Below are 26,089 nucleotides of genomic sequence, written 5' to 3'. Positions count from 1 at the left end.
TTGGTAAAAGCCATGCTGTGGTAGGTGTCCCACATATAAAGTAGAGGAAGATGGGTATGGATGTTAGCTCAGGGCCAGTCTTCCTCAGCAAAAAGAGGAGGATTGGCAGCAGTTAGCTCAGGGCCAATCTTTCTAAAAAAAAAAAAAAATTTATGAAAAATTTTCAAGCCTTCTAGGTAACCTTTGGGATGCCAAATCTGAGCATATTTTTGTGGGCAAGAATCATAAATTCCTAACACTTTGCAGACATTTTTATAGCTCCTAAGTCAGTGCTGTTTATAGACAGCAGTTAGTAAACATATATTGAATGAATGAAACGTCACCTGTTTGTGATGACTGGGGGGACTCTTCCATTATTTGAATTCCTAATTGTACATCCCAAAGAATGTTGATGAAGGAACAAGTAAGTGTCAGCCGTGCAGGAACTCTCTCATGGTGTGTCTCAAGGCTTTTGTCAAGAACTTGAGTGAACATGATAAAAAGCGTGCATATCACATTTGCACATGACAGGAAACTAGAAGGAATTGCACAGTCATTGGCTGACAAAATAAAAATTTAGAAAGATAGCAATATTAAAATAGGATGAACCAGGCTCAGAATAATACGTTGTTAAATAATAATGGTAGATTCTTATGATGAAATATTGTGTAGCTATTACGAAGGATGTTTGTGAAGAGTATTTCATGTCCTGGAGAAATGCTTATGCTAGATTGTAAGCGAAGAGAAGTAGATCATAAAACAATATGAAGAGGATGATCCTTTATCTTTTTGTACTCAAAGAACAAAGAGAATGTAAATGGGTATGCACCAAAATGTTAATAGTGGCTACGTCTGAGTGATAGCACTGGTGTGATTTTTACTTTCTTGTACTTACTTACTGTATCTTACAAATTTTCTTTCTTTAAGTAAAAATGAAAATATTTTATAAAAATAATGGGCCAGTAATAACTGGTCTGTCTTTTGTGGTAAAAATCAATTGCACGTGTCCAGTATAGTTTAATATTACTGTTTTATAATGTTATTATTAAAAGAGCACAACTGAGAATGGATACTAAAACTCCTACCATTCTTTTTGGGAACAAATGACAATGGGGTATATATTGCCAGATCTTCCATTACCTAGTTGGGTGACCTTGGGTGAGTTACTTAACCTCTCTGTGCCTCAGTTTCTCTGTGAAATCAGGAATTAAAATGATCTCTGAGACCTCCTTCTGATGGTGAACTGTATGATGTGATGATTCTGTATGCCGTGTTCTGACTTTAGTTAGTTGTCTTTTGTTGGGGGATGTCTTACTGCTGTGCAGAAACCTCATAGGCCTATGTCTTTATAAGACCTAGAGTGTAAATGAACAGAATTAAAATTGATCCTGATGTATATTACATCTAAAAGAAAGGGCATGAGGAGTCTGACCCTAAAGCAGATTTTTAATGTTGTGTATAAATCCCAGGATAATGGGAGAGTGGCAAGGACTGAAAGGAAAATGTTTGGGTGAAAGAGAGCAAGATCATCCACATGCACCCTGCCCACAGTGAAGCACGCAAAGGGAGGTGGTGTCTGAGTCGAAATGAGCAAACAACTGAACTGAATAGAGGCTAGAGATGGGAGAGCTCTGATTTTTGTTATTTGTTTGTCCCTGTAAAGGAAAGTCTTCTGTTTTCCTTGTCTATGGACAACACTCACACTTTTGGCCACCAAATGTGTGGATTTTTCCCACTCCAAGCAATTCTGTGGCACTGGTTGTATGTCTTACAATTTAATGCAATTCTGACACTGTCCACTTGGAGTTAGCATCAGATCCCACAAGGTAAGAGCTCAGTCCCATGAGACTGCCCCCTTCAGAGGCCAATCACAAGTCCAGGTTGTCACCTGTGCTTCTGACCAGCTGGCTATAAATTGGAGGTTCCCATGACCTCTCCTCAGATTTGATTGATTTGCTAGAGTGGCTCACAGAACTCAGGAAAACAGTTTACTTACTAGATTATGGCTTATTTTAAAGGATATAACTCAGGAAGAGCCAGGTGGAAGAGATGCTTAGGACAAGGTATGTGAGAAGGGGCCCTCTTAGCTCGCCGCTCTCCCAGCACTTCTATGTGTTCACTAACCCAGAAGCTCTTTGAACTCTGTCCTTTTGGGTTTTTATAGAAACTTCATTGTGTAGGCATGATTGACTCAATCATTGGCCATTGGTGACTAAGTCAACCTCCAGCCCCTCTCCCTTCCCTGGAGGTTGGAGTGTGGGGCTGAAAGTTCCAACCTCTTAATCACTTGGTTGGTTCCCCTGGCAACCAGCCCTCAGCTTGCTGGGCTTTCCAAAAGTCACCTCATTAACATAAACTCAGGTGTGGTTGAAAGGGGCTTGTTATGAATAGCAAAAGACACCTTTGTGGCTCTTAGCACTTCATAAATTCCAAGGGTTTAGGAGCTCTGTGCAGAAACAGGGACTAATACCAAATATATATCTCTGATTATAAATCACAATATCACAGTCCCACTTCCCATCCCCATGGTTAGTGTGGCCTGGAAAATGACTTTTACTTCTCCTTCTAAGTGTATTTTACTGAGAGACCAGTGGTTTCAAATTCTGCTATTTCTTGATTAATGTCCTATGGGGTTGAGAGGTGTCTTGGAGAGTGGAATCCTTTCTTGAGTATCTCTGATGTGTGGTTTTACATTCTGAACTTGACCCCTCTAGTCAGGGGTCCATGCTGTGTCACAGGCTACTCTTTCCTTTGGCAGCTTTGCTGTCACATTGCTCTGTATTCACACTATTTTTAAGTGCCCTCTAAAGTGGGTGTTCAGATGTGCACAGGATGCTCCAGAGTCCAGATGTCTGATGGTGTAGAGTGCTGTGATATGTGACTTCGACTTGGGCTCCATGCTTGACAACACAGCATGAGAATATGTTAATCTTTTTAGCAACCTTCCCACCTTGGCATGGCCTGTTTACTGCAAGTGTCCTCTGTGCCAGGTGTTACACTTGTCATAGTGTGACTCAACGGACATGCTCAATTTACACAACATGAAAACTCCTAATTCTTTTCATAGGAACTCTTGCTAAGCAAGGGTTTTCTCCCCAAAAGTATTTTTTGTTGTTATTTTAAATTTATGTTTAGGTTTTTAAAAAGTAATTATACAAATTGAGGACCTATTTTAATATCCATTTCAGTTGTCTGTGATATTTCAGAAATGCATGCAAAGAACAGGAATCACAAATCTAATATGTGGATTATATAAGTAATGAAAGAAAAATGTAGTATGAGAGAAACCTAATGAAATTACATTGATATAAAAGTAGGTGTAACATAGCAGTCTCTATAAGTGCCCTTCTTTCATGAGGACAGTACTGCCCTTCCCTGATGCAGTGGGCACTCCCTGGGAAAGGGCATGGATGTCTTAACTGTAGCTTCAGATTTGTTTTTTGATGAACAGGTGTTAATGATAATGATGATAATAACAAATATAATATTATTAACTGCCATTTTATTATATATGTAACATCAGTCAGTACTGTACTAAGCACTTCTTGTATAGCATCTTGTTTAATCTTCACAGCAACCTTAAGAATCAGGTATTAAACCTTTTTTATACATGAAAAAACTGAGACTTAGTGAGACAATACAGCACAGCTTATTGATGGTAGAGGTGGAATTTGTACCGAAACCCATTGCCTTAACTAGTATATATGATCTTCTTAAAGTACCTTGTTCAGAATGGAGGCTAGAAACTAACAAGTTCATCACCTCCTCTTTACATAAAGACAATACTATCACAATAATTTGATCTCAGCCACAGTGTGTTTTTCCTCTCTCATATGTCAGTACCATGGGCACAAAAATTATTTTTAATGAGAAGAATTTTGATGTGTGAGTATGTGAGTGTTTTTACCATTTGGAGCATTTTCACTGTTGACTTTTTCTGGAACACATGGGCACTTTGCCCCTTGCTGACTTTGAAGGTATGTGATGGTGCTGGGGGGGTGTACACCAGCACCAAGGGGCTCCTGGACCCTTTTCTGGGCACATCTCACTTTCTTTCCTCTAAAAGAGCAGACAGTTCACTTCATTGTGAGAGGTGGTTCCTCCCTAAGTTCTTTTCTTTAGACTGAGTAAAGGTTTTGTGATAATTCTTACTATGCAACTTTCAAAACAGCAATTTCACATTTCTTTATGGTGACTGATAAAGTCACCTCTAGTTTTGCAGCAGTTTCATTCTGTGGTCTAACAGAGCCATGCACCATGATGGCTGCCCCTCATCAGAGTGGTGTACCTGGGACTTCCAGACAGATCCACCCTGGATTCTTACTAACCAGCCCTCCTGACTGATGACACCTGGCGAATTTCCAACCTCCAAGTGGCCTTGGCAACTTCCAGCTGGTAAGGATCACGTGTCTCTATTGGGAAAGTGGTGCTGAGGTACTATGGCTGGTTTTTGCAAGTTGCTCAGCTTCCTGAAATGACAGTGACCTATAAACAAGAAGCTGTGGATCCGTATTTGTTAAGATCATGGATTGGAAGAGATAACATAGTTAAAATGTCCATATTACCTAAATCAGTCTACAGATTCAAGGCAATTCCAGTCAGAATCCCAGTGACATTTTTCATTGAAATAGAACAAAGAATCCTAAAATTTATGTGGAGCAATGAAAGACCCTGAATAGCCAAAGCAAGCCTGAGAAAAAAGAACAAAGCTGGAGATATCACACTCTCCTATTTTGGAATACACTATAAAACTATAGTAATCAAAAGCATGGTGCTGGCAGAAAAACAGACACTCATCAATGGAACAGAATCGAGAGCCCAGAAATAAACTCACATATCTATGGACAGCTAATTTTTGACAAAGGAGCCTAGAACATTCAATGGAGGAAGGAAAGTCTCTTCAATAAATGGTGTTGGAAAAACTGGTCAGCCATGTGTAAAAGAATGAAAGTAGACCATTAGATTACACCATACACATAAATTAACTCAAAATGGATTAAAGACTTGACTGTAAGACGTGAAACCATAAAACTCCTAGAAGAAAATGTAAGCAGTATGCTCTTTGACATTGGTCTTAGCAGTATCTTTTTGAATAGTGTGTCTCCCCAGGTAAGGGAAACAAAAGAAAAAATAAACAAATGAGACTGCATCAAACTAAAAAACTTCTGTAGAGCAAAGGAAACCATTGACAAGATGAAAAGACAACCTAACAATTGGGAGAGGATATTTGCAAGTATATTTGATAAGGGGTTAATATCCAAAATATATAAAGAACTCAACAACAACAAAAACCCCATTAAAAAATGGGCAAAGGATCTGAACATTTTTCCAAAGAAGATATACAGGTGGCCAACAGGCACATGAAAAGATGTTGTGTCACTAATTATTAGGGAAATGGAAATCAAAACTACATTGAGATATCACCTCACACCCATCAGAATGGCTGTTGTTAAAAAGACAAGAAATAAATGTTGGAGAGGATGTGGAGAAAAGGGAATCCTCATACACTGCTGTTATGTAAAACACCAGTTTACATTCCCACTACTGTGGAATTCCCACCACTGTTACACTGGAAAACACTGTAGACTTTCCTCAAAAAATTAAGGATAGAACCACCATGTGATCTAGCTACTTCACTTCTGGTATTTATCCAAAGAACATGAAAGCACTAATTTGAAAAGATATTTGCACCCCTATGTTCACTGTAGCATTCTTCACAATAGCCGAGACTTAGAAACAACCTAAGTGCCTATCAACTGATGAATGGATAAAAAAGATGTGGTATATACAATGGGATACTACTGAACCATAAAAAACGATGAGATCTTGCTATTTTTGACTACGTGGATGGACCTTGAGGGTATTGTGCTAAGGAAACTAAGTCAGACGGAGAAAGCCAGATACCACGTGATTTCACTCATGTGGAAGATATAAGCAACAGTAACAACAACAAACAGTCACAGAGATACAGAAGTTAGGTTGGTGGTTAGAGGGGAAGGGGAGAAGGTGGAGGGCAAAAGAAGTAAAAGAGCACCTGTATGGTAATGGATGGTAATTACTGTTTGGGTGGCGAACATGATGTAATCTACACAGAAATTGAAATATAATAGTGTACACCTGAAATGTATATAATGTTATAAACCAGTGTTACCTCCATTAAAAAAAAAAGATGTGGTGTAGATATATAATAGGAATACTACTCAACCATAAAAAAAGATGAAGTCTTGACATTTGTGACAACATGGATAGACCTTGAGGGTATTATGCCAAGCAAAATAAGTCAGATGGAGAAAGACAATTATTGTATGACTTCACTCATATGTGGAAGATGAACTAACAGACACATAGAAATGGAGAGCAGATTGGTGGTTACCAGAAGCGATGGGAGTGAGAGGGGGGTAAAGGGGCACATATGTAAGGTGTTGGATGGCAACTAGACTTTTGGTAGTGAACACGATGCAGTCTATACAGAAGTTGAAATATGATGTACACCTGAAATTTATATAATGTTATAAACCAATGTGACCTCAGTGAAAAAAGAGTGACGTGAGCAGTGCTGCCTAATCCTGTTCTTTGTTACAGAGAAGATGGAGGGTCTGGCATCATGCAGGACCAAGACTGGATGACACATTAAGGAGGACACTTTGTCCTTTTTGTCCTATACGTGTCATGGAACAAATGATGATTTTACTTATTGGCAGCCTGTTTCCCTGGTGTACTTAATCTGCCTGCTCCAGAATTCCCAGAAATGCCTACTCATTCAGCTTGACTCTCCAAGAGGAAACTGGAGTGGAGCTGGGGCAGACCAGAGTGGAACACAGAACCAGCCACATAGCACACAATTTCTCACAGCACTTGGGCCAGCTCTCACTGGCAGCATCCTGTCCCTGCTTGCCTGTAGGTCTTCAGTATAGTGGTTCCCATGTGTGCTGGGCAAGAGGACACTGAGGGAGGTGTCCAGGGGCCTCCACACGCTTACAGGGTGAAGTGTGTGTCCTCCAGAGGCCAACTGTCCGTGAGGTGAAATACGATTGTCAGGGTGCTAAGGATCGGGTGGTGTGGCAATTGAAGGTGGATTTGAGTCCTTGACCTTTGGAGCCAAGACACTGATTCAGCAGTAAAATAAAATGACTGTTTATTAATGGCAGTTTAAGGCCAGCACTGTTGGCCTGTGCTCTTTCATGTGTCCCATAAATTTAACATGGTCTGAGGTACTGTGGAATAGAATAATAAACAATGCACGTGGTGATATGGATTTTAAGATTTTCTTCTGATTGTTTTCCCTTTGCAGAATGTTTTGGATAATCTGGGGGTAAGTGCGAGAGAGTGAAGAACTTGGAAGACTTTTGTTATGCTTGTTTTAAATGCACATATTACTTGCTTTACTATTTGACATCACGTGCTTAACTCTGGGTGCTTCATTCATAAAGGCCAGTCTGAATGTGATTCTACAGCTTCGCTAATTTGATTTTTTTTTAGAGACATACAAATAATTTAGCTTATAGGAAAATGCCATTTTCTCCTCATTATAACAATGGATTAATTGAGGGATGGTGTGATTATCATGAAGAATTTTTACCCAGCATTTATATAACTCCTACAGTGCTGAGGCATTGCATTAACACTGTGATTGGATGTAAAGATGAGCAAGACAGGGTGTCTCCCCTCCAGTCACTTTCATATGTAACCTGACTCTTCTGATCTGTACCAATGTTGCTGGAGGGAGGACCTGTGCCAGGGCTCTCTGTTCAAGGTTTTGACCTCCTTTGGTGGAGATGGCCATTCAGAGCTCAGAGAACCAGTCTCTGGCCAAATGATAGGAATGTGCCTGGCCACTGTCCAAGAAGGGTACCCTGGGTGTGGACAGGACAGTGGACTGCCTATCTGTGCCTCACAGACCTTTTCTTGACACCCTTATCATAGTTTCTAATGATATATCTATGTGTTTTTTCTTTTACTACTGTTTGTCTCTCCAAGTCCCTGAAGGCAAGGACTCCATTTCATTGTGCTAGTTATTCTACCTCTAGCACTCAGCACAAAGTAGGTGCTCAATAAATATTGAGTAACTATGTGAATGAATGAATTTTTCTGGAGGTAATTTGGCAGTGTATATGACAGTATACAGCCATTAAAATAATGCTTGGAAGGCATTTTTAATAACATAGAAAGTATTTAAGAAACTGTAATTAGTCAATTTGGAGCATATCTCTGCACCCTTCCCCCCCCCGCCCCCAACTGCCACATCTCCAAAACTGGGATATGATCACATCTTAAAATTAAAATTGCTTGTATTTTCTCTTTCTTATTGACACATAAAGTAATGTCTTACAATTACTATCGCCTTTGACTCAATTAAGTATAGAATCTTAAGAGAAATAGAGAACATAAAGTATAAGCCCATTTTTGTAAAAAAAAAAAAATGGCCAGTAGAAGATACACAAGTTATTAACAGTGCTTTCTTCTGGTTCATGATGTTAGGATGCATTTTTTAATTTTTTCTCTTAATCCCCTTTTTCTCTTTTCCTTTTGTCTTTCTTCTCATTCTCTTCCTTCTTTTGTTTTTAGTTTGTCTAGGTTTTATAAATCTTTTACTGTAAATATGAGTTACATGTTTGAGCAATGGAAATTAGCTTAAAATCACTTTACAGCAAGTGATTACTATATTCGTCTTTGTGTGCACAGAGTGAAGATCTTGCCTTTGTGCCATAGTCCCACCCTAACCCCCAAGTAGGTTTGCCCTTAATGAACTAGATTCTGCCTGTTTCCAGCTTTACCTTTCTTACAAGAAATAATTACACCATGTTCTTTCACTAGGGAAGTCACTGGGCAGCCTTCATAATGCAGACAAGACATGCCCCCTGATACTGGGTGATTGAGTGGAGCCCAGGAGGGCAAGGCCATTGCCTTTGCTCCTCAGAGAAGGGGAATGTATATGAGGTCCCCCTGGGGATACTGTTTAAAATGCTTAATTGCCCTCTGGGGAGTCTGTCCTTGACTATAGGTGATTTTACACTGTACCATTTGGGGTTACCATGTTATGGATTATTAAGTAATCTTCCCTCTTATTTATTGCTAGTACACATAGGAAGACTTGAAGCTACTGATCAGTCAAACTATTAGCCTCTTATATCTTATGTGGAACTTATGTTCTTAAACCTCTGTATCTGCAACCTGTATTTTGTCATTTAGTACTAGAATATTTGCAAGTTATGCATTACATATTGCAACATGGGCGTCCCCTAGATTAATTCCTCTTAATGTACCATTTCATTCTTGCATTAGGAACAGTTCACAAGAATAAAAAGCATTATGGATGGAAGAGAAGGAACAATTTTCCCATAGAGAATTTGAGTTGATACATGTAGAAGAAAAGAGGAAAATAGAAACTCACCATTAGAATACCATAGTCATAATTGCTATAGGTAAGATCTATTAATAGGTGCTAAAATTAGTCAGTGAAAGTTACGAAGAAAAAGGATATTTGAGTAGTCTTAAAGTATCTCCCTCAAGCTAAATATTTTATTAGTTACAAATAAAAAATGACAGTGAAAAAAACTGGCAGACATCAGGTGCTCAAGGTCAACATCAGCAGTAATAAATATATCCACATTTTGTACCTTTGGATATGATGCAGTGAGAAGGGAACATCACCTCTGTGGTATTCTTCACTGTAATGCATAATCTTAGTTTGATCATGATAGAACATCACACAAATCAAGTCAAAGAACGTTTTACAAAATACCTGACCAATACGTTTCAAAAGTGTCAAGATCCTAAAAGATAAGGAAAGGTTGAGGACCTGTCACAGATGGAGGAGACTAAGGAGACAGGACAACTAAATGCAACCTGGGCTCCCATGTTGGATCCTGGAACAGAAAAGAGGACATTATTGAGAAAAACTGGTGAAATCCAGATAATGTCTGTAGTTAATAGTATTATGCCAATATTACTTTCTTAGTTTTGATAATTGTCCTGTAGTTGCCAGATTATAACACTAAAGGAAGTGAGATTAAGGGTGTATAGGAACTCTGTTGTATTTTTGCATCTCTTCTGTAAGTCTAAAATTATCTCAAAATAAGTTTAAAAAATCCATTACAGATATATATACCCTTTTAATAAACATTCAATTTTGCTATTGTTTATATAGTCATGCTTGATCATTTGCATTAATGAATGAAAACATAGCATATAGGGAGTCAAAAATTACAGATATTGGTTTACATTGGATTTTGAAATACACTGTATGTAAATTTTTTCCCCTTCCTCCAGTTTGGCTTGTGATTAGCCTAGCAAAATATGAGGTGAGACCAGACAGGTTGGATGCCTAGAAAAATTCATAAAACTGATGTCATTTTATGGGAAACTGAAAGTGCTGTTTCTAAGAAGTTAGCTTGATTTTAGTGGATGATTTTTTGCTAGTGGGGAGCAGAAATTCAGCACAAATGAGAAGATGGACTTTGAGTGCAGCATCTTCCCTCCTACAGTTAGAGGTCTATGAGGTGCATGGCCGCCATAGAAGGGGGCAGTTAGTTATTATGATAAGCAAATCTGTGTAGATTCCTCAAAGGCAGAATCATCTTTTTTAGTCCCACTATCTCATAGTTTTGCCATAATAGGTGCTTGATAGATATTTGAACAGAGTGTTTGATATGAACTAATATGTTACTACTTCCAGGTAAAATATTTACATTTTTTATAGGGAACTCCTGGAGACACAATGGCTTCATATAAAAGAGCAAGTATTTCTGTACTGTTGTAAGCCTGGAAATAGGATGTTTTTGTCGAAATTGCCATTGCGAGACTCTACCAGTAGTCTGCACCAAGTTCTTAAATTGGTGTTTGCTCAGGGTAGACCCCTAACTCCTTGACAGCAGTCAGCTCAGTGACTTTGCCTCAGTTACTACACTGTCCGCCCCTTCCCCATGCATACTTTTCATGCCGGCCCCATCACACAGCCTGCTATTCCCAGTGCCTGGCGTATTCTTTATGCTCAGCCTCTGCTCATTTGTTTCCTGCTGTTAGAGCATGCTCACTTTTCTTCTCTCTCTGAGAAATTCCTGTTTATCTTTGGGGCTTAGGTTAGCAAGTATTTCCTTTGTGAAATCTTTTCTGACTGCAGGACTCTAGATTTCTCTGTTACAAGGTTTACCATAACGTTTCTGTTTGAATGAACTCAGTTCATTCAATTATTTACTCATCCATTCATCCAATTGTCTGTTATGGGCTGGGAACTTGTGGAACTGGAGAGACAGAAGCAAAGGACAGACAAGCTGCCTGATTTTATGGTCCTCCATTTTACCAGGGCAGGCAGACAGCTAATTAGGTAATTATGGTTGTGAGAAGATGATTTTCTTCCACCTCTAGATTATGAGTTCTTTGAGTGCGTGGAGTTTGTCTTCCTTGTTTTTGTAACCCTGGTGTGTGGAATAGCAATCTGGCAGCTACTCTGTGCTCAGTAAATGCCCAAATGAACTGAGCACTTAATGTACTGATTTGCACATGAAATATAGTTGATCACTTTACTCTCAGACTCTCACGTTTTTACCATCTATGGACTGAGCTATTCAAAAGAAGACTGTTAGTGATTCTTCTCCTTGACTTCCTGGAAGTGCTGCTTCCTTCTTCTGGCACATGGTGAAAGTGGCGTATGTGACAGGGCAGAATGCAAGCAACAGAAACCAGCAGGAAGGGCTCCTTTTGACCCTTCTGTCTCACACCACTAGCTCACACCACAGGTGTGAAGTCTAGGTGAGCCCAGAACGGTGTGTTGGGTTGTTGGAGCTAAGGTCACATGACTGCACCCTGGCTGCAAGGGAGGCTGGAGCCCTGGGCTGTATTTGTATTTGCATTTTCTGTTGTGAAGGAGCTCCACTTCCCACAGAACCTTTAAGTAGGGAATTCCCTAAACAAAAACTTTCAGTGCTGGGCAGGAAAAGAGAATTGTAAATGTCTGCTACTCACTGAAATGCAATTGATTGGCTGTTCATAATGTCCAGCAATTATGTGTTTAAGCTGATGGAAAATTTGGACAAAGTAAATGTATGCTTATGCAGAAGTTTGTATCACAGTATATTTTAAATCTGCATCAAGTTTTCTGTAAACTGAATTTCTCCATTTAACCCTGTCTCTAGTGTGAGCACTTGAGGCCTCAGGCCTGTGACCGGGTGCTTGTTGTAATTTTCCAAGAACAATATCTTTTACAGAAAATAGCATGGTGGAATGTGATTTGGGAAAAGTGATAGTGACTCTGCTTGAGTACAGAAATTAGATCTTTAGAAATCAGAGAATTCTAGTCCATCATTCAGTCAGAAAATTTTACTGGATGTCTAGGGTTTATTGAGGTTGTTGTGTAATAATTTGCATTACTTAATAAGTTTTTCCAAAGAAATTTTTAGTCGTCTTTATATGAAACAATACAATTGGCACATGAAATCCTTGGGGAAAACAGTAGTTATAAAAAGAGAGTTAGCATTTCTAATCACATCCAAGGTTTCCTTGTTTGTGGCAATTAAATAAATGGATGACATTCTCTCTGGTGGTATTCTGGACATACTTTCTCAAACCATAGATGAACTGAATGGTCAGCTACCCTTTGTTCTACAAATACCTATTGGAGGCCTACCTTGTGCCTAGTTTTGTGCTAGGCACAAAAGAAATACAAAGATGAACAAGTCATAATGCCTGCTGTTAGAAAGTGGGTCTCTTGGTTGAAAGGACAAACAGGTGGGCTTTGGAGCTAAGCAGACTTGAGAAACAGTCATTTCTACCATTTCTTGGAGCCTGTTTCATCCTTGTAGGGTGGGATTATTGATACCTACCTCATTGGATTAAATGGAGCAGTGCATGTACAGTGCGCAGTTTAGTGCCTTGTACAGTCAGCATCATGATTGTCATTGTCATTTAGAGGCCAGAGGGCATGCAGGACTCAGATCCCGGAGTGCTTTTGATATCAGGCTGTGGAATTTGGATTTAAAGACAGAAATTGTGTTTCAATTTTATAATGATGTGATGAACTGGAGAATACGATAAAGTTCCCCACTGATGCAACTCGCCATTTCTTCTTACTTTTGTGTTTCTGTGTTTACTGCAGCCTAGCAGGAGGTCCTTTACATCAAAAGACCTCATCTTCTCAGGCCAGGGATAGTGAACCAGGAGGCTGGCTTTCAAACTGCACCTTCTTCAGCTTGAAGTGTCGGGAAGCTCAGAGCAGGAGGGAGCCCACACAACCCCCAGCCCTTTGACAGTGTAGCGCTTCTTAGGGTGGCTTCATTATTTGCCATGAAGTAGACTCTCTGAACACCAGGCTCATCTTTAAGCACAATGAAGTACAAAACCTCCTGGTGAAGCCTATGTGAACAGTTCTTTGGAGAATCACCATTACTACCGTTTTCACCCATGACCGTAGATAATTGAGATTCACCTGTAGTTCAAACTAGAGAGGAGATGTTTGGGGTCTTCCCTTGCATGGAGGTCTCTGTAAGAGTAGAACATAGGATCTTTGGTCCCAGAAATGCTGATTTACTCTCAGCTGAGAGACTATTCATATTTCCAAAACACACAGTCTGTTCTGCCCTGAAAAAGATCTGTCATTTGCGTTTGTTAATTAAGATGGGTAATAGACTAGAGGAATGACCTTTCTCCAGATAATTAGCCTTCCCAACAAATGGGGTTTGTGCATGTCTATCTCCAGCATGTGATGTGCCTCAGTTGTTGATTAGACTTTCTGGAGAGCAGCAGGGGAGGTCCTGATGCTACTCCACTGAGGATGAGGTATGGGTGCTTTCTGAACTCAGGACATCTGATTGGGGAGCAGCTGTGTCTCCTTTGTGGTCAAGACTGTCTGAGGGAGCTGGTCATGCTCCTGGGGCTGCGAGGTATGTCGAGTACTGATGGGACCTGATTTGCTTTTGAAACAGCCCCAGGGCTTTATACTTGAAGTGGACTTAGCAGAGGGACAAACCTCACCCGCCCCGCCCCGGCCTCCCTGGGACAGGTCTTGGCAACCCTTTGGAGTACACGGTATCATCTTTCCCACTAAATTTCAATTCTCCAAGGCTGTGGTCTAGAGACAAGGACTCCTGGCTGCCTTATCTGCTGTACCATCAATCAGCAGTGTGGGTGGGCAGCCTTGTCTGCCTGGAGGGGATGCTTTCTGCCCCAAGTCAGTCCTTCCTGAAGCTGCATTTGAGTCCCAGCGGAGATCCTTCCAGGATGGAAGGGTGGGTGGATAGGGCTGTGTTTGGCTCCTAACCTCATCTCCGTGGTGCTTTGCCCACTGTGGAGACCTTTGGTTCTGGGCTCTACATTGGCTGTTAGTCAACTCAGTGACTTCAAGTCAGGGGGCTGACGGGAGGGTCAACCAGATCTTCAGTAACAACCTGGGGCTGGTGGGGGGCTTGATTCTTTGTGATAATGGAAGCTGCTGGATTGAAGGAAAGATTTTTTTTTAGCAGAGCTGATACTGGAAACTGGAGTCCTAACCCCTGTGTGTGAGTCTGCACTCTGCCACACATTAGCTGTCCTGAACTGTGGCAAAATGTCATCCTCAGTTTACCCTTGGGAAAGTGGGCCCAGTCGTGCCCAGTAATATCTCTTGTGGGTTTGTTGTGAATCTTAAATGAGATAATGCTTCTGAAGTCCGTTGCCCAGTTACGAATGTGAGTGATCGTGATTGCTGTGTTCACCAGCCAGAACATGCAGCAGCCCTGGGTCTCTTCATGTTCTTGCTGTTTTTCAAGTTGTGTGAATAGGATCATCCTAACACCATCACCTTTTGAACTGGTTTTGTTTCCAGTTTTCTTTTCAACAATAACAGTAACTTTGTGTTTAGTGGTTTGTGGCTTCACCTTCACTCATAGGTTCTTTATCTTATTGATGCATTAGGTCAGCAGGGCTCATTATCACATGCTGCTGTAGTGATAAATAGTGAAAACAGACTTCATCAAAGAACCATTGTGTTAATTATATAGTGGCTCGTGAAAAGGTCTGTGCCTACTTCAGATATCTGTGTTTCTTGGTATGATGCTAGTGCCTTAAAACTTTTGGACCTATATGTAGTGAAATAGGAATTCATTCATTCACTCATTTATTCAGCAAAATTTTGTTTTCTATTTGCAAAAAAATTACTTCCTATAGCAAAAAAAGCTATGCTGGATGCTATTGGTGAAAAAATATGAACAACACAAGATTTATAATAAAGGAAAAAAAACCAAATTTGTTAGAATAGAAGGTGTCATTAATAATCATAGCATACACTTACGTGGTCCTCTCTATGCTACACACCATTCTTGGTGCTTTCTGTTTATGTTATTTGAGTTAATTCTCATAGCAACCTTATGAGATAGGTTTTCTTTCTGTCTCCTTTTTATAGCTAAGGGAACTGGAGGACAGAGAGAGAGAGAGGTTAAGTGACTTCCAGTGTTGCATAGCTGGTAAATAGTAGAGCAGTGCTTCAAATCCCCAGATACTCTGACAGCAGTATCCACTCTTAACCACCGTGCTATACTGCCTCTGAAATCAATTACTACACTAGAAAAATGAGGGCAGATAGTTCTGAATGGGGAATGGCTTATAGCTTGAGATTCCATAGTTCACATCTCAGTGTGGTAGAGATAGACCAGGCCAAGATCTGACCAAGTACTGAAAATTAGAAAAAGTATTTTAAGAAATATATTTGTATAAATTGATTCATTCTCTTTTACTGCCTTATATAATTCACAAGCTTTGTACAAAAGTTCAGTGCAAAAGTAAGGTGCTAAAGAAAACCAAATAATTTTTTCTGCTTTAGTGCGATGGCCTACACATCACTTTATTTGCAAATAATTTGATGATTCAGTAGTTTCTCTATTTCAAATTACATGAATTCATGCCCCCATTACAGTGGCCTGGTGATGTCAGGATTCTTATTTGCTCAATTAATTTATTATAGGCAATTTTTTGTGCATTTCCTTTTATCTACCTGCTTTACTATATGTTTTACAACATGCCAAATCCTAATACCACTGGACTGCAGGTCTGTGTTGGTAGATAACACTCATCCACTGGGGAAGTGAGGCCCTGGAAATGAAAGGCTTTCCCAGTTCTTCCACTCATCCTTTGTTTAAGTTGTTGATAGTCCTGGAGGCTTGGATTCTGGGGTGTTTAGGAGTTCTGTGCCTGCACTGAACTCTGGAACACCTGCTTGTCACCTGAGATGCTCACAGGCTAGTCCCATTCTTCCTCTCTAGCCTTTTCCCTATTACTCTCTTTCACCTCCCAGCCCAGCCTTGGCCATGGTGGGTACTTGTGGTGCTGGGAGCAGGCTCTTTCATGCTCCCCTCCCCTATTCCTGGGCACTGGGTCTGTCCCAGGGCTGCCACCCCTGCCTGGACACTTGTCTTTAGGGGTCAGCTCGGTGGGAACCTCACCTGGTTCTAGCGACTCACAGCCCCTGTGCTCCTGTCTGGCTTGCCATCAGGGACGTGAAGGTTCACTCCATTGGACCTGGCCCGAGCCAGGCCTCTTCCAGATCATTCTTCCTGCCTGAGGGGCCCTTAAAACTGCATCTCCCATCACTGCCCCAGATCTCTTCTCATGTTTTCTTTGTCTTCAGCTTCATCTCTTACGGCTTCTGGGTCTTTATTATTACATTTCAGGCTCTTGTCGCTATGGACAGCCCTCAGGTCTAAAATGGTCACCTTTTGAATAACCTGTGCTTTTGTGCCTTTTATGTTGAAACACCTAAATCACCTTTGCTGTGCCAAGTTCAAAGTTTTGAATAGCAGCTAATGAACACACATTTTGAGCTATGGTTTGCTGGCACTGCCTGCCAGACAATAGTTTGGTTTCAGAAGCATTTATTCATAAGCCAGGCATTGTGCCAGAGATAAAGTACTAGCCTGTCACACATCACACGTGACTCCCACCCTCAAGGCAATTTCATCCCAACTCTGCCACCTTTACACTCTTTGTACAATTGGTTCTCAAAACCAGAAAATAGAAATTTTGTGTAAATGAAAACAAAGATTATTGAATTCATTTGTGGCTTGATTATATGACATAAAAAACTTCACGTACTTTTGTCACCAGCAATAAAAACTTGCAGTAAATGCTTCAGATGGAATGTATTTTATTAGCTTTATAAATTACCTTAGGGCTATATTTATAGAATCATTAAGAGTCTAAATGCGTCCCTTAAATTTTTCAGTTACACTTTACTGCATTTTACTGGGAGAAGTTATATGCTATAATGGAATTTGGGAATCCACCTAAGTTTTGGGACAAGGACTTCTGTATATAGACATATATAACACAGATGTATGTTCTTTGATGTTCAATCTTTGTGTCATTTTATAACATATTGTGCAATATAAGTGATGATCCAAGTAGGGAAGCAATTAGCTTTGAAGTCATTAAGCCAAAGTTTTGGATCATGATTTGACCAAACTTAGTTTCAGATCTAATGTTATAAATCTGGGACTCTTTTAATTTCTTTACACAAATTATATAATTTCATCCTTAAAATATCCCCATGAGGTAGATGCTGTTGTCTGTATTTTACAGGCATGCAAACTGTGCCCCAACTTGTTTAACTTGCCTAAGGTCACACAGGTCATAAATGGTCACACCAGGACTTGAACCCAGGCACTCTGGTTCTATTTCCTGCTTATAGCTCCCCTCTTCTTTGGACCTGTAATTTCTCATCTCTAAAATGAGAGAGTTGGATTACATCATTTCTAGGGTTTCTTCCAGCCCTAACATTCTGTGTTCTCGGCTGGTAGAAGACTGGACATGCACTCCTGTGTACATGTTCACACAGGCCCCACTTATGCAGACGTCAGCTGGGTGGTCTTGTTGAAAGTCCTGCATAAATTATGTGTCTGAGTGCGGTGAATGAGAACAGAATCTCTACCATTCTGCATGCATCCTCAGAGGAGAAACAACTGTCCTTTAACAAGTGGCTACAATACTGTGTGATTTATAATGGAAAACGTGACAACTGCAATATTCAGAACCTTTTTTAAAGAGGGAGGTTCTTGGGACACAGCCAACAGAGCACAGAATGTCTTTTTAACATCTTAATTCTTCACAAAAGTATAGAACACAGGCCTTAATTGAAGATAAACTTCATGAAAGCATATTTGAGCACCAACGTTTATTCTGCTGGAGACGTCCAAGTAAAACATTGTTTAGGCTTTGGAGACCAAGTGGGAGCCTTCTTGCATGGCTTATAGAACACTGTGGTCCCTGGTCAGCCCTGACTCATCGCTTCCTGAGCTTTGCAGAGGGTAATGGATGCCTGCGGAATATTCACTTTGGAATGGTCTGGACACCATAGAAGACATTAGTTACATTCGCTGGTGCTGGAAGGCCCCTCAGTCTTCTGCATCCCAAGTGTACAAGGGACTCAGTGCAGCCTGGCAGAGACTTAAGTCAGGAGGATATTTTCACCTGAGCAGCCCCCCCAGGTACATTGATGGGATGGGGAAGCTCCCCAAAGTAGCCTTCCTCCACATTATACCAGAAAAGCATACCAGGGTCGCTAGGAAAGATAATCATTGAACCTTAAAAGGAGCAGAGAATACCTTTCTGCATTTAGTACCACAGACTAACTTTTTAAAGTCTCTGTAGAGGGGGATAGCTGTGCAGGATAGAATATTCAAGTTGCCTTTTGGGCCCTTACTGTGTGTGAGGTTGTTTGTGTGCATGTGTTTCTGGGCCTGTGTGTGAAGATACTTTTGTACCTCTTGACGCATTTCCAGATGACTTGTGTCTTGGGGATAGGCAGTGGATTAGGAGGAAAAGGTGTGTAGAATTTAGGAAGCCAACCTGGGCATTGCACTACTCTCCTCTGGTCTGCAGATGCTGCAGCTCTCTCACCACTGTTACCACAGGAGCCCCTTCTTCCTGCCCCTCCACCTGCCACCCACACACCACAGCTCCATGTAGGCCAAGGGGGCTCAGTGCCCAGAGCAGGGGAGAGTGAGCATGTGAAAGATTGTTTCCTGGCTCTTCCTCAGGTGACCATCTGCTCTCTGAAGCTTTTTGAGGCTTAGCTTCCTCATCTATGATAATGTGCAAAAAACCCCTATTACAGGACCTGGCATATAGTAGTTGTTTTGACCGAATGCTAAATGATTGAATAAATAACAATGGGGGTAAAGAAAGTAAAAGTTAAAGGCATCTGATGTTTGGTGAGAGTAAGTTTGGATGGTGACTGCTTTAATTTTGGTTAGTCTAGAGGGGAACTTAAAGAGTGGGGATGCTGTAACTTGTCCAAGGCTGTGGAGAAACCTGTAGAGGCCTTTGTGTCCAGGGGTGAGTGCTCCCCCTTGAAGCCCGAGTGTCCGTTTCACCTGATCCAAGCCTCCTTGCTACGTGGGACTCTTAGGGTTCTGTGAGTCTCTGCTTGGCCTTGGGGCACTGAGGACAGAGTCTGTCCTTGGCGGAAGACGGCGCAGCACCTGCTGCCGGCTGCCTCTCATTTCTCCCTCCCTGCATTTTGTAGACCTTCTTCTGAGAGGCTGCCCCCGTCCGCCCTGGTGTTTCCCTGATTGCTGTTTATAGAATTGAAAGATACCTTGGGCACTGTAGGGGAAGCAGAAATGCAGGTATTTACACAAGCTGTGTCAGCTGCAGGCAAAGCAGGCCTACTGGTGGGGAGGGGCTGGAGACCATGGGCACAGATGAACTCACACTGTACCTGCAGCCTCGGGTTTGTGCATACTGCACCTATACTGGTGTCCTCCACCTGTACAAACAGCTTGAAACATCTCTGATCTAGGACCCAGGCAGTAAGGTAACCAGTTGGTTCCAACACAATGGCTGACTTACACTTTCGATGCTCATTGTAGGGTGAATACATGTTAATTTCTGTTGTGATTAACAAGTTGCCCATTCATGTCTAAGTATTAGTGAATTAATGGCAACTTTTTGCCAATATGTATTTCCTTAATTCATTCCGTTATTTTATTATTCCTTTATTCGTTGAACATTTATATTATCGAAAAATAGCTCAGTACACTGGTTCCATGGGGCTCACACTGTAGAAGGTGACAGGAAAAGGGCTTTAGCCCTTCAAGTTCCAGTATCCAAAGAAATATTCTCTGTCTCTAGTATAATTAGGCCTTACTAATTACCACTTGCAAGTAAAGAGAGACCCTGCATACTGCTACAAATATGTTTGTTAAAAACAAGAGCAATAAACAAAAATTATGCTTGCAGGTTTGTCTCTAGTAAGATACCTACTTTTTCCTCTTTTTCTGTCCCCACAAGCCATGTACCACAAGAGTATGTTGTTAGTTACCACTGCCGAGGTGTAACAGGCTCGAATTTCCCTTTTAATTTGCTTGTGCACCGCTTGTGGCCTCTAGCTGCTTGCAGCTCAACCTTAGTAACATGATCTCCACTAAACAGGAGTTAAAAGATGACGCTGGGAAAGGAGTATGGCTGCAGTTACTAGCAGCAGCCTGGGGAGTTGAGTGAGTCCCATGGTTAATCCCAGCAGTTTTCACTGGCTGAGCATAACTTAACCTGTTATTGAGGATTGATAAGTGAATGCCTGTAATACTGTTGGTGTCCAGAAGCCTTTATTTTATCTCATAATATTGGTGTAATCATAGTGAGTCACCACTTGTCTAGAACTCTGATCAGTTTTGGCCCTTAGGGAAAAAAGCTGCTGATTTTAAGGAGACTTAGGAAAATCCCTATTTACTACATTTCCCATTGAGTTGTGACTTTGGCTGCTTCCAGGAACTAGGAAGGCTGAGTCCATGGGTACTCACATTCAGTCACTCTTTTGTCTACATTTCTTTTTTGTTCCAGATTAAATTGTGACCTTTTTTTAAAAATTGAAGTAACATTGGTTTATAACATTATATAAATTTCAAGTGTACATCATTATATTTCAATTTCTGTGTAGACTATATCATGCTCACCACCCAAAGACTAATTAGTACCCATCACCATACACATGTGCCCTACCACCCCTTTCGTCCTCCTCCCTCCTGCCTAGTCTGCATTTCTTATTACTAACTCATTGTTTTCATTTATCTATAGAAATCCTTGGTGACTGTTCCCCATGTGCGCACTTGAAGAATTGTAGAGAGTCCTGTTCATGTGGTTCCTTCTGATATGTTCTTTGTCTGATAGGAAACCTATAATCATTGACATTTTATTATTTCTATGTATAATTTTCTCTCTGTATGAAAAACATATATACTTAAATTATCTTCTAGTGTTTCTTGGCTTCTAATTTGAACATGTAGTGGAGAGGAGATAAGCATACTAGTTTGTATGATTTACACAGTTTTAATGGCTTGAATTAACAAAGACGAATGGACCTTCCTGGTTCAGTGTGAAACCAGTAGAGTGAAGCATGTACTGCTTTTTTTTACATCTTTCTCTTTAGCTTGTATTTAGTGTGTGGACAGTCTGTGATGAAAGCATAGACTTCAGCTGCAGGTGGAAGAAACAAAATTGAACCCCAAGTGCACTTCTCGCTTTACCTCACCCCAGTGCTTTTGATTCAATTTAAGTCAAAGCAATTATTAATCACCTACTGTGCTAGATGCTGGGGATGCAAAGATGTGACGTGTTCTGGGCTCAAGAGGTCTCGCCAGTGGGCGAGACAGACAAATAGACAAATAATGACAGTAACGTGACAAGTGCTATACTGGAGGGATGCACAGGTTGCCATGGGAACGTAGAGGCAGCAGTATTTAATTGTGGATGAGAATGGAGAGGTTGGGGAAGGCTTTACTGACATGGCAGGGGTTTTTTTTTTTGCCTGAAAGGTTGTAGGCATTTGTCAGGTAAGAGGCGGGTGGGGAGGGATCAAATCATTCCAGCCAGGAGAGATAGTGTGCATTAAGGCACAATGAGGAAAGCCATGGGTGTGCCTGAGAACCTCCTTGTGTTTTGGTGTGTCTGGTTGTTTTCAGGGTGATGTGTAGAGAGGATGGGAAATGAGGTTGGAAAGATGGTCAGGACCACATTAGGAGGGGGAGGGTCTTATATGCCTAGCTAATATGGACTATATTCTGAAGCTTATGGGAACCTATTGAAGGATTTAAATTAGATAAATGATGTCGTATTTATGATTTAGAAATAACAATTTACTTGATGGAAAAAACTTTCCTTCGTTCAGCAAATATTTTGGGGGAACCTATTACATGCCAGATATTGTTTTAGGCCTCAGGAAAGTAACAATAAACAATTCCATTAAAATTCCCTACATTTAGATGAACTTACATTTTAGTGATTGGAGGTCACTACATAAAAAAGCAAAACAAGAAGTTAGTTATGTGACTTATTAAAAGATGTTAAGTGCTATAGAAAAAATAAAGCAAGGAACATAGATAGGGAATCTTAGACATGGATGGGGAATGTTACATTTTTAAATAGGATGCTTTGTTATACTTGAATGTAAGGAAAAATTACTTTGGTTTGTGTTTTTTTATGAATTTGCTTTCACTGCGTGTTTTAGGACTCAGATTCTATGCCATATTCATCTCTTATTTATGTCAATTAATATAGCTGTTTTATACATTTGTTTACAGAAATAGTATTGAGAGAAACTCCTATATTGGCTGTGAAATAGAAATAAACTTGATTTCATGTCCATTTAGTGTATTTACTCCTTCTAGTAATGTGGAAAAATTTGGCAAATTAGAGTTTGGAGATGAGAAAGTTAAAGAGTAACCTCAGAACCATGTTCGAGGATGTGAATGGTTATTTAAGCTAGACTTCTATCTCTGTTTGCTTAGTTACTCCAGTTACTTCCATCTCCATTAAGGACAGAACAAGACAGAATGCGGTTAGCTTCAGCAGGAGCGTTAAGGCTGGAGTGAGGACAAACATGAGTTTTCCATACTGGAGTGGATGGCCTAGGGAGGATGAATTGTTCTCATCATGTACCTCTACACTATGGAGTCATGGATACTACTGTGGTTGTCAGTCCAGCTGATTTGGGCTCAGCTCCAACAATGGTGAATGAGTCCTTAGAGTAGGGCATTTGAGGCCCATTCTGTCGGAAGGGGGGCCAGAAAGGAAGCCAGGCAAAGGTTGAGAGTGATTCTAGTCTGTGATAGGGAGACAAGATTTCTTGAGCATCGGTCTGTGGAGCAGAGTGATCAGCAGGAGGAGATTTGGGGACAAATGACCAAGAACAAGAGGATGCCCAGAGATCCTAGGTGCTGGGTCATTAGGTCACATCACACAAATGGAACAGGCTCCCAGCTGGGTTTTGCCCTTGGGAAGGACTGAGCAGAAAGACAGATTAGTTATTAATTTCAGAAGGTAGGACTTTTATCAACCAATGTTTCGCTGAGGAGGGTGGAAGACCCTGGTCCTGATTATTAATCACATTGGTTTGAAGTCTCTTAAGTTACCAGAAATAGTCTCTTTTTGGTTATTGGGGAGGTAGACAAAGAATTCAGGTAATCTTTAATTGGTCCATGGTACTGTAAAGAAATTCTTTATGAAATGAGCATGTTCAGGACAAGAAAAAGTCTTCTTGTGGAACTTGGCCTAGGTTGTCAGAAATAGGTCGTTTTCTCCACTAAAGCAGTAACCATGCATGGAAGTGGACTGCAGGGCTAGAGGTTCCTACATCTCTCCTGGCCAAGGCAGAATTGCTCCTAGATCACTGGGAGCCTCCTGCTGAGAACCAAGAAGGCCCCCCTATTTTTGTTCTCTCTAAAGTATGGCATTCGAGGGAGTACATGGCAGTGGCTTTCTGCCCACATTGATCCATCCCTTGCCTCAAATTTGACTATTTGTGGAAACCAAAGGCCATTGTTTTAAGTATCTGAAGGTCTTCCTCTAGAGATGAAGAGATAGCTCTGTCTACCAACATCCCTGAGCATCTCTAGGACTGTGTGTGTTGCGAGGCAGCTTTGAGACTTAGCTGGATATGGCACCATCATGAATATGAGGCCGTAAGTTTATCCTGGGAGACAGGAGGGCTGAATAAGGCCTAAAGAGGGAAGTTTATTTGAAGGGACAAAGAAGGACCTCTAAGGAACCAATAGGGGAAATAAGACAAAACAAAAGGGTAGCAAACCTTCCTTGTTTAGGGCAGGGGACATTCTCCCTGCAGTGGAGCATCCTACTATTCATTATAAAAGTATAAAGATACCATCTCAAAATTCCAGTGTGTGTTAGCTAAAGGAGACAGGGAACACAGGAGTTTATGTAGCCAACTCCCTGTGGCACTTTTGAGGTCTTCAAGGTTTGATTTTATGGAGGTCTCAGAAGGTAGAAGTTTTCAAGAAGAGAAATTTCGTAACAGGTGGGTGACATTTGGAGGACCTACCATGGAGACAGCCAGGGGAGACTCAAGGCAAGAAGTGAGGCAGTTTTTACCCAAATAAGAAGAAATAACTAGCTGTGATCAATGTGAGAACTAGACTGGGTCTGCAACACCATGAATCAGTAAATATCTGCCTTACTCCTTTGCTCCTGAGCTTGTTTGCAAATATTAAAAAATAAGACACATGGAGAACTGAGTGTCCACATCCAGTTCTCAAGGTGCTGGAAGCTGTGAGGGAAGGAGCTAGCTGTTTCATAAATAAACAGTCCAGTGCTTTAGCCAGACAATGGCTTTCTTTCCAAAACACATGGGGACTACCACTGAGAGAGGACATTATGATTTAGGAATTAGGCCAGATGATTGAGAAGGGACAGATGGAAAGAGCCTAAATATTTATGACATTGAAGACAAGAGAGGAAATGATTCCATTACTGAAGAACACAGGTAATTAAACTATTTTGGCTAATAATTTTAACCAGCTCCTTGTCTTAAAAAATCTTATGTAATTTGCTAATAGTAGATTTGAGTTTTATTCCCTTCTGTTTGGCTCTTTTCTACCTCATTTTCCGTCTCTTTTTCTGTCTCTCTCTCTCCCTAGGGAGGATATTTGCTCAGTTAGAGAAAGCTCTCTTCACTCAAAGGGATACCAGTAGTTAATTGTGGTTCCTATAAGAACCTCGCGACAAGCTTTTACTTCTGTTGCTTGATTTATTTAACAGATATTTATTGAATGCTTACTATATGACAGGGTGTGTTCCAGACTCTGGGAATTCATCAGTAAAAGTAGGCTGACAAAAATTCCTACCCGCCCTTATATAGTTTATATTCTATTGGGAAATGTAGTTTACGTTCTAGTGGGAAAAAAATGACGAGAAACATTATGTATATATTTAGATATAATGTTAGATGGAAATAAGAGTTGTGGAGAAAAATAAAGCAGGAAAATAGGTTAGGAAGGGCCAGGAGTATGGGAGGAATGTAATGGGGGGAGGGGTGTCTAAATTTAAGCAAAGTAGTTGGAGAAGACCCCACAGAGATGGTGACGTTTGAGCGAAGCCTTGACGAAAGTGAGGGAGTTAGCCAAGCAGGTACCCCGGGAAAGTGTGTTCCAGGCAGAGGAACAGCAAGTGTAGGTGAGCCCTGTGTGGTCAGGGCACAGCAAGGAAGCCACTGTACCCAGAGCCAACTAAGGGAGGGAGAGGGGAAGTCAGTGAGTTGATAGGGGCCCAATCATGGAGGGTTGTACAGAGCTCATTATAAGGACTTTGGGTTCCCTCTGAGTGAAATAGAAGCCATTTGAGAGTTTTAAGCAGAGGAGAGACCTGATATAGCTTCCATTTTTGCAGGAACATTCTGTCTGCCCTTTTGGGACTAGAATGTGCTGGGAAGGACACAGGAGAAGATGGGAGACTAGCTAGGAGACTATTGAAGTAATCTAGGTGAGAGATGATGGCAGCTTGGACTAGAGTGACTGTAGTGAGATGGTGAGAAGGGGCCAGTTTCTGGATGTATTTTGAAGGTAAAGCTGGAAGAATTTCTTAATGGATTGGAGAAAGAAAATTAGACTATTGATAGCGAGCACTATGCAGCCTATACAGAAACTGGTAAATAATAATGTACACCTGAAATTACACAATGTTATAAACCATTATGACCTCAATAAAATAATTGAAAAAGATTCTTAAAATTTTATGGAATTGTGGATTATAAGAACTGAAAGGACTTTTAGAATGGAAGACATTCAGTGGCTTTCAGATATTTTAGCTGGGGGATGCCTTTTTCCAACGAAGTCTCAGAGGAAACCCTAACCTGTATGCA

At 40.8% G+C, this 26,089-nt stretch overlaps 1 protein-coding gene across 44 annotated transcripts in view; it reads left to right on the top strand.

Annotated features, from left to right (window-relative positions):
- Positions 1-26,089, top strand: part of LDLRAD4 (low density lipoprotein receptor class A domain containing 4) — a 427,148-nt gene that overhangs the window by 189,617 nt on the left and 211,442 nt on the right. Inside the window, exon 1 of one of the 44 annotated variants that reach the window (XM_008526331.2) lies at positions 4,231-4,374. The exons of the other annotated variants lie outside the window; for them this stretch is intronic. Coding sequence (XP_008524553.1) covers positions 4,323-4,374 — 52 coding nt within the window. The 5' untranslated portion in view covers positions 4,231-4,322. Of the gene's footprint in view, positions 1-4,230; positions 4,375-26,089 lie in introns of those variants that run through there. 44 annotated transcript variants of the gene reach the window in all.

The sequence above is a fragment of the Equus przewalskii genome, chromosome 7 (assembly GCF_037783145.1).
Source record: "Equus przewalskii isolate Varuska chromosome 7, EquPr2, whole genome shotgun sequence".
Classification (NCBI taxonomy): domain Eukaryota; kingdom Metazoa; phylum Chordata; class Mammalia; order Perissodactyla; family Equidae; genus Equus; species Equus przewalskii.
The sequence above is the reverse complement of the archived record's forward strand: the minus strand, read 5'-3'. Positions and strand labels throughout refer to the sequence as shown.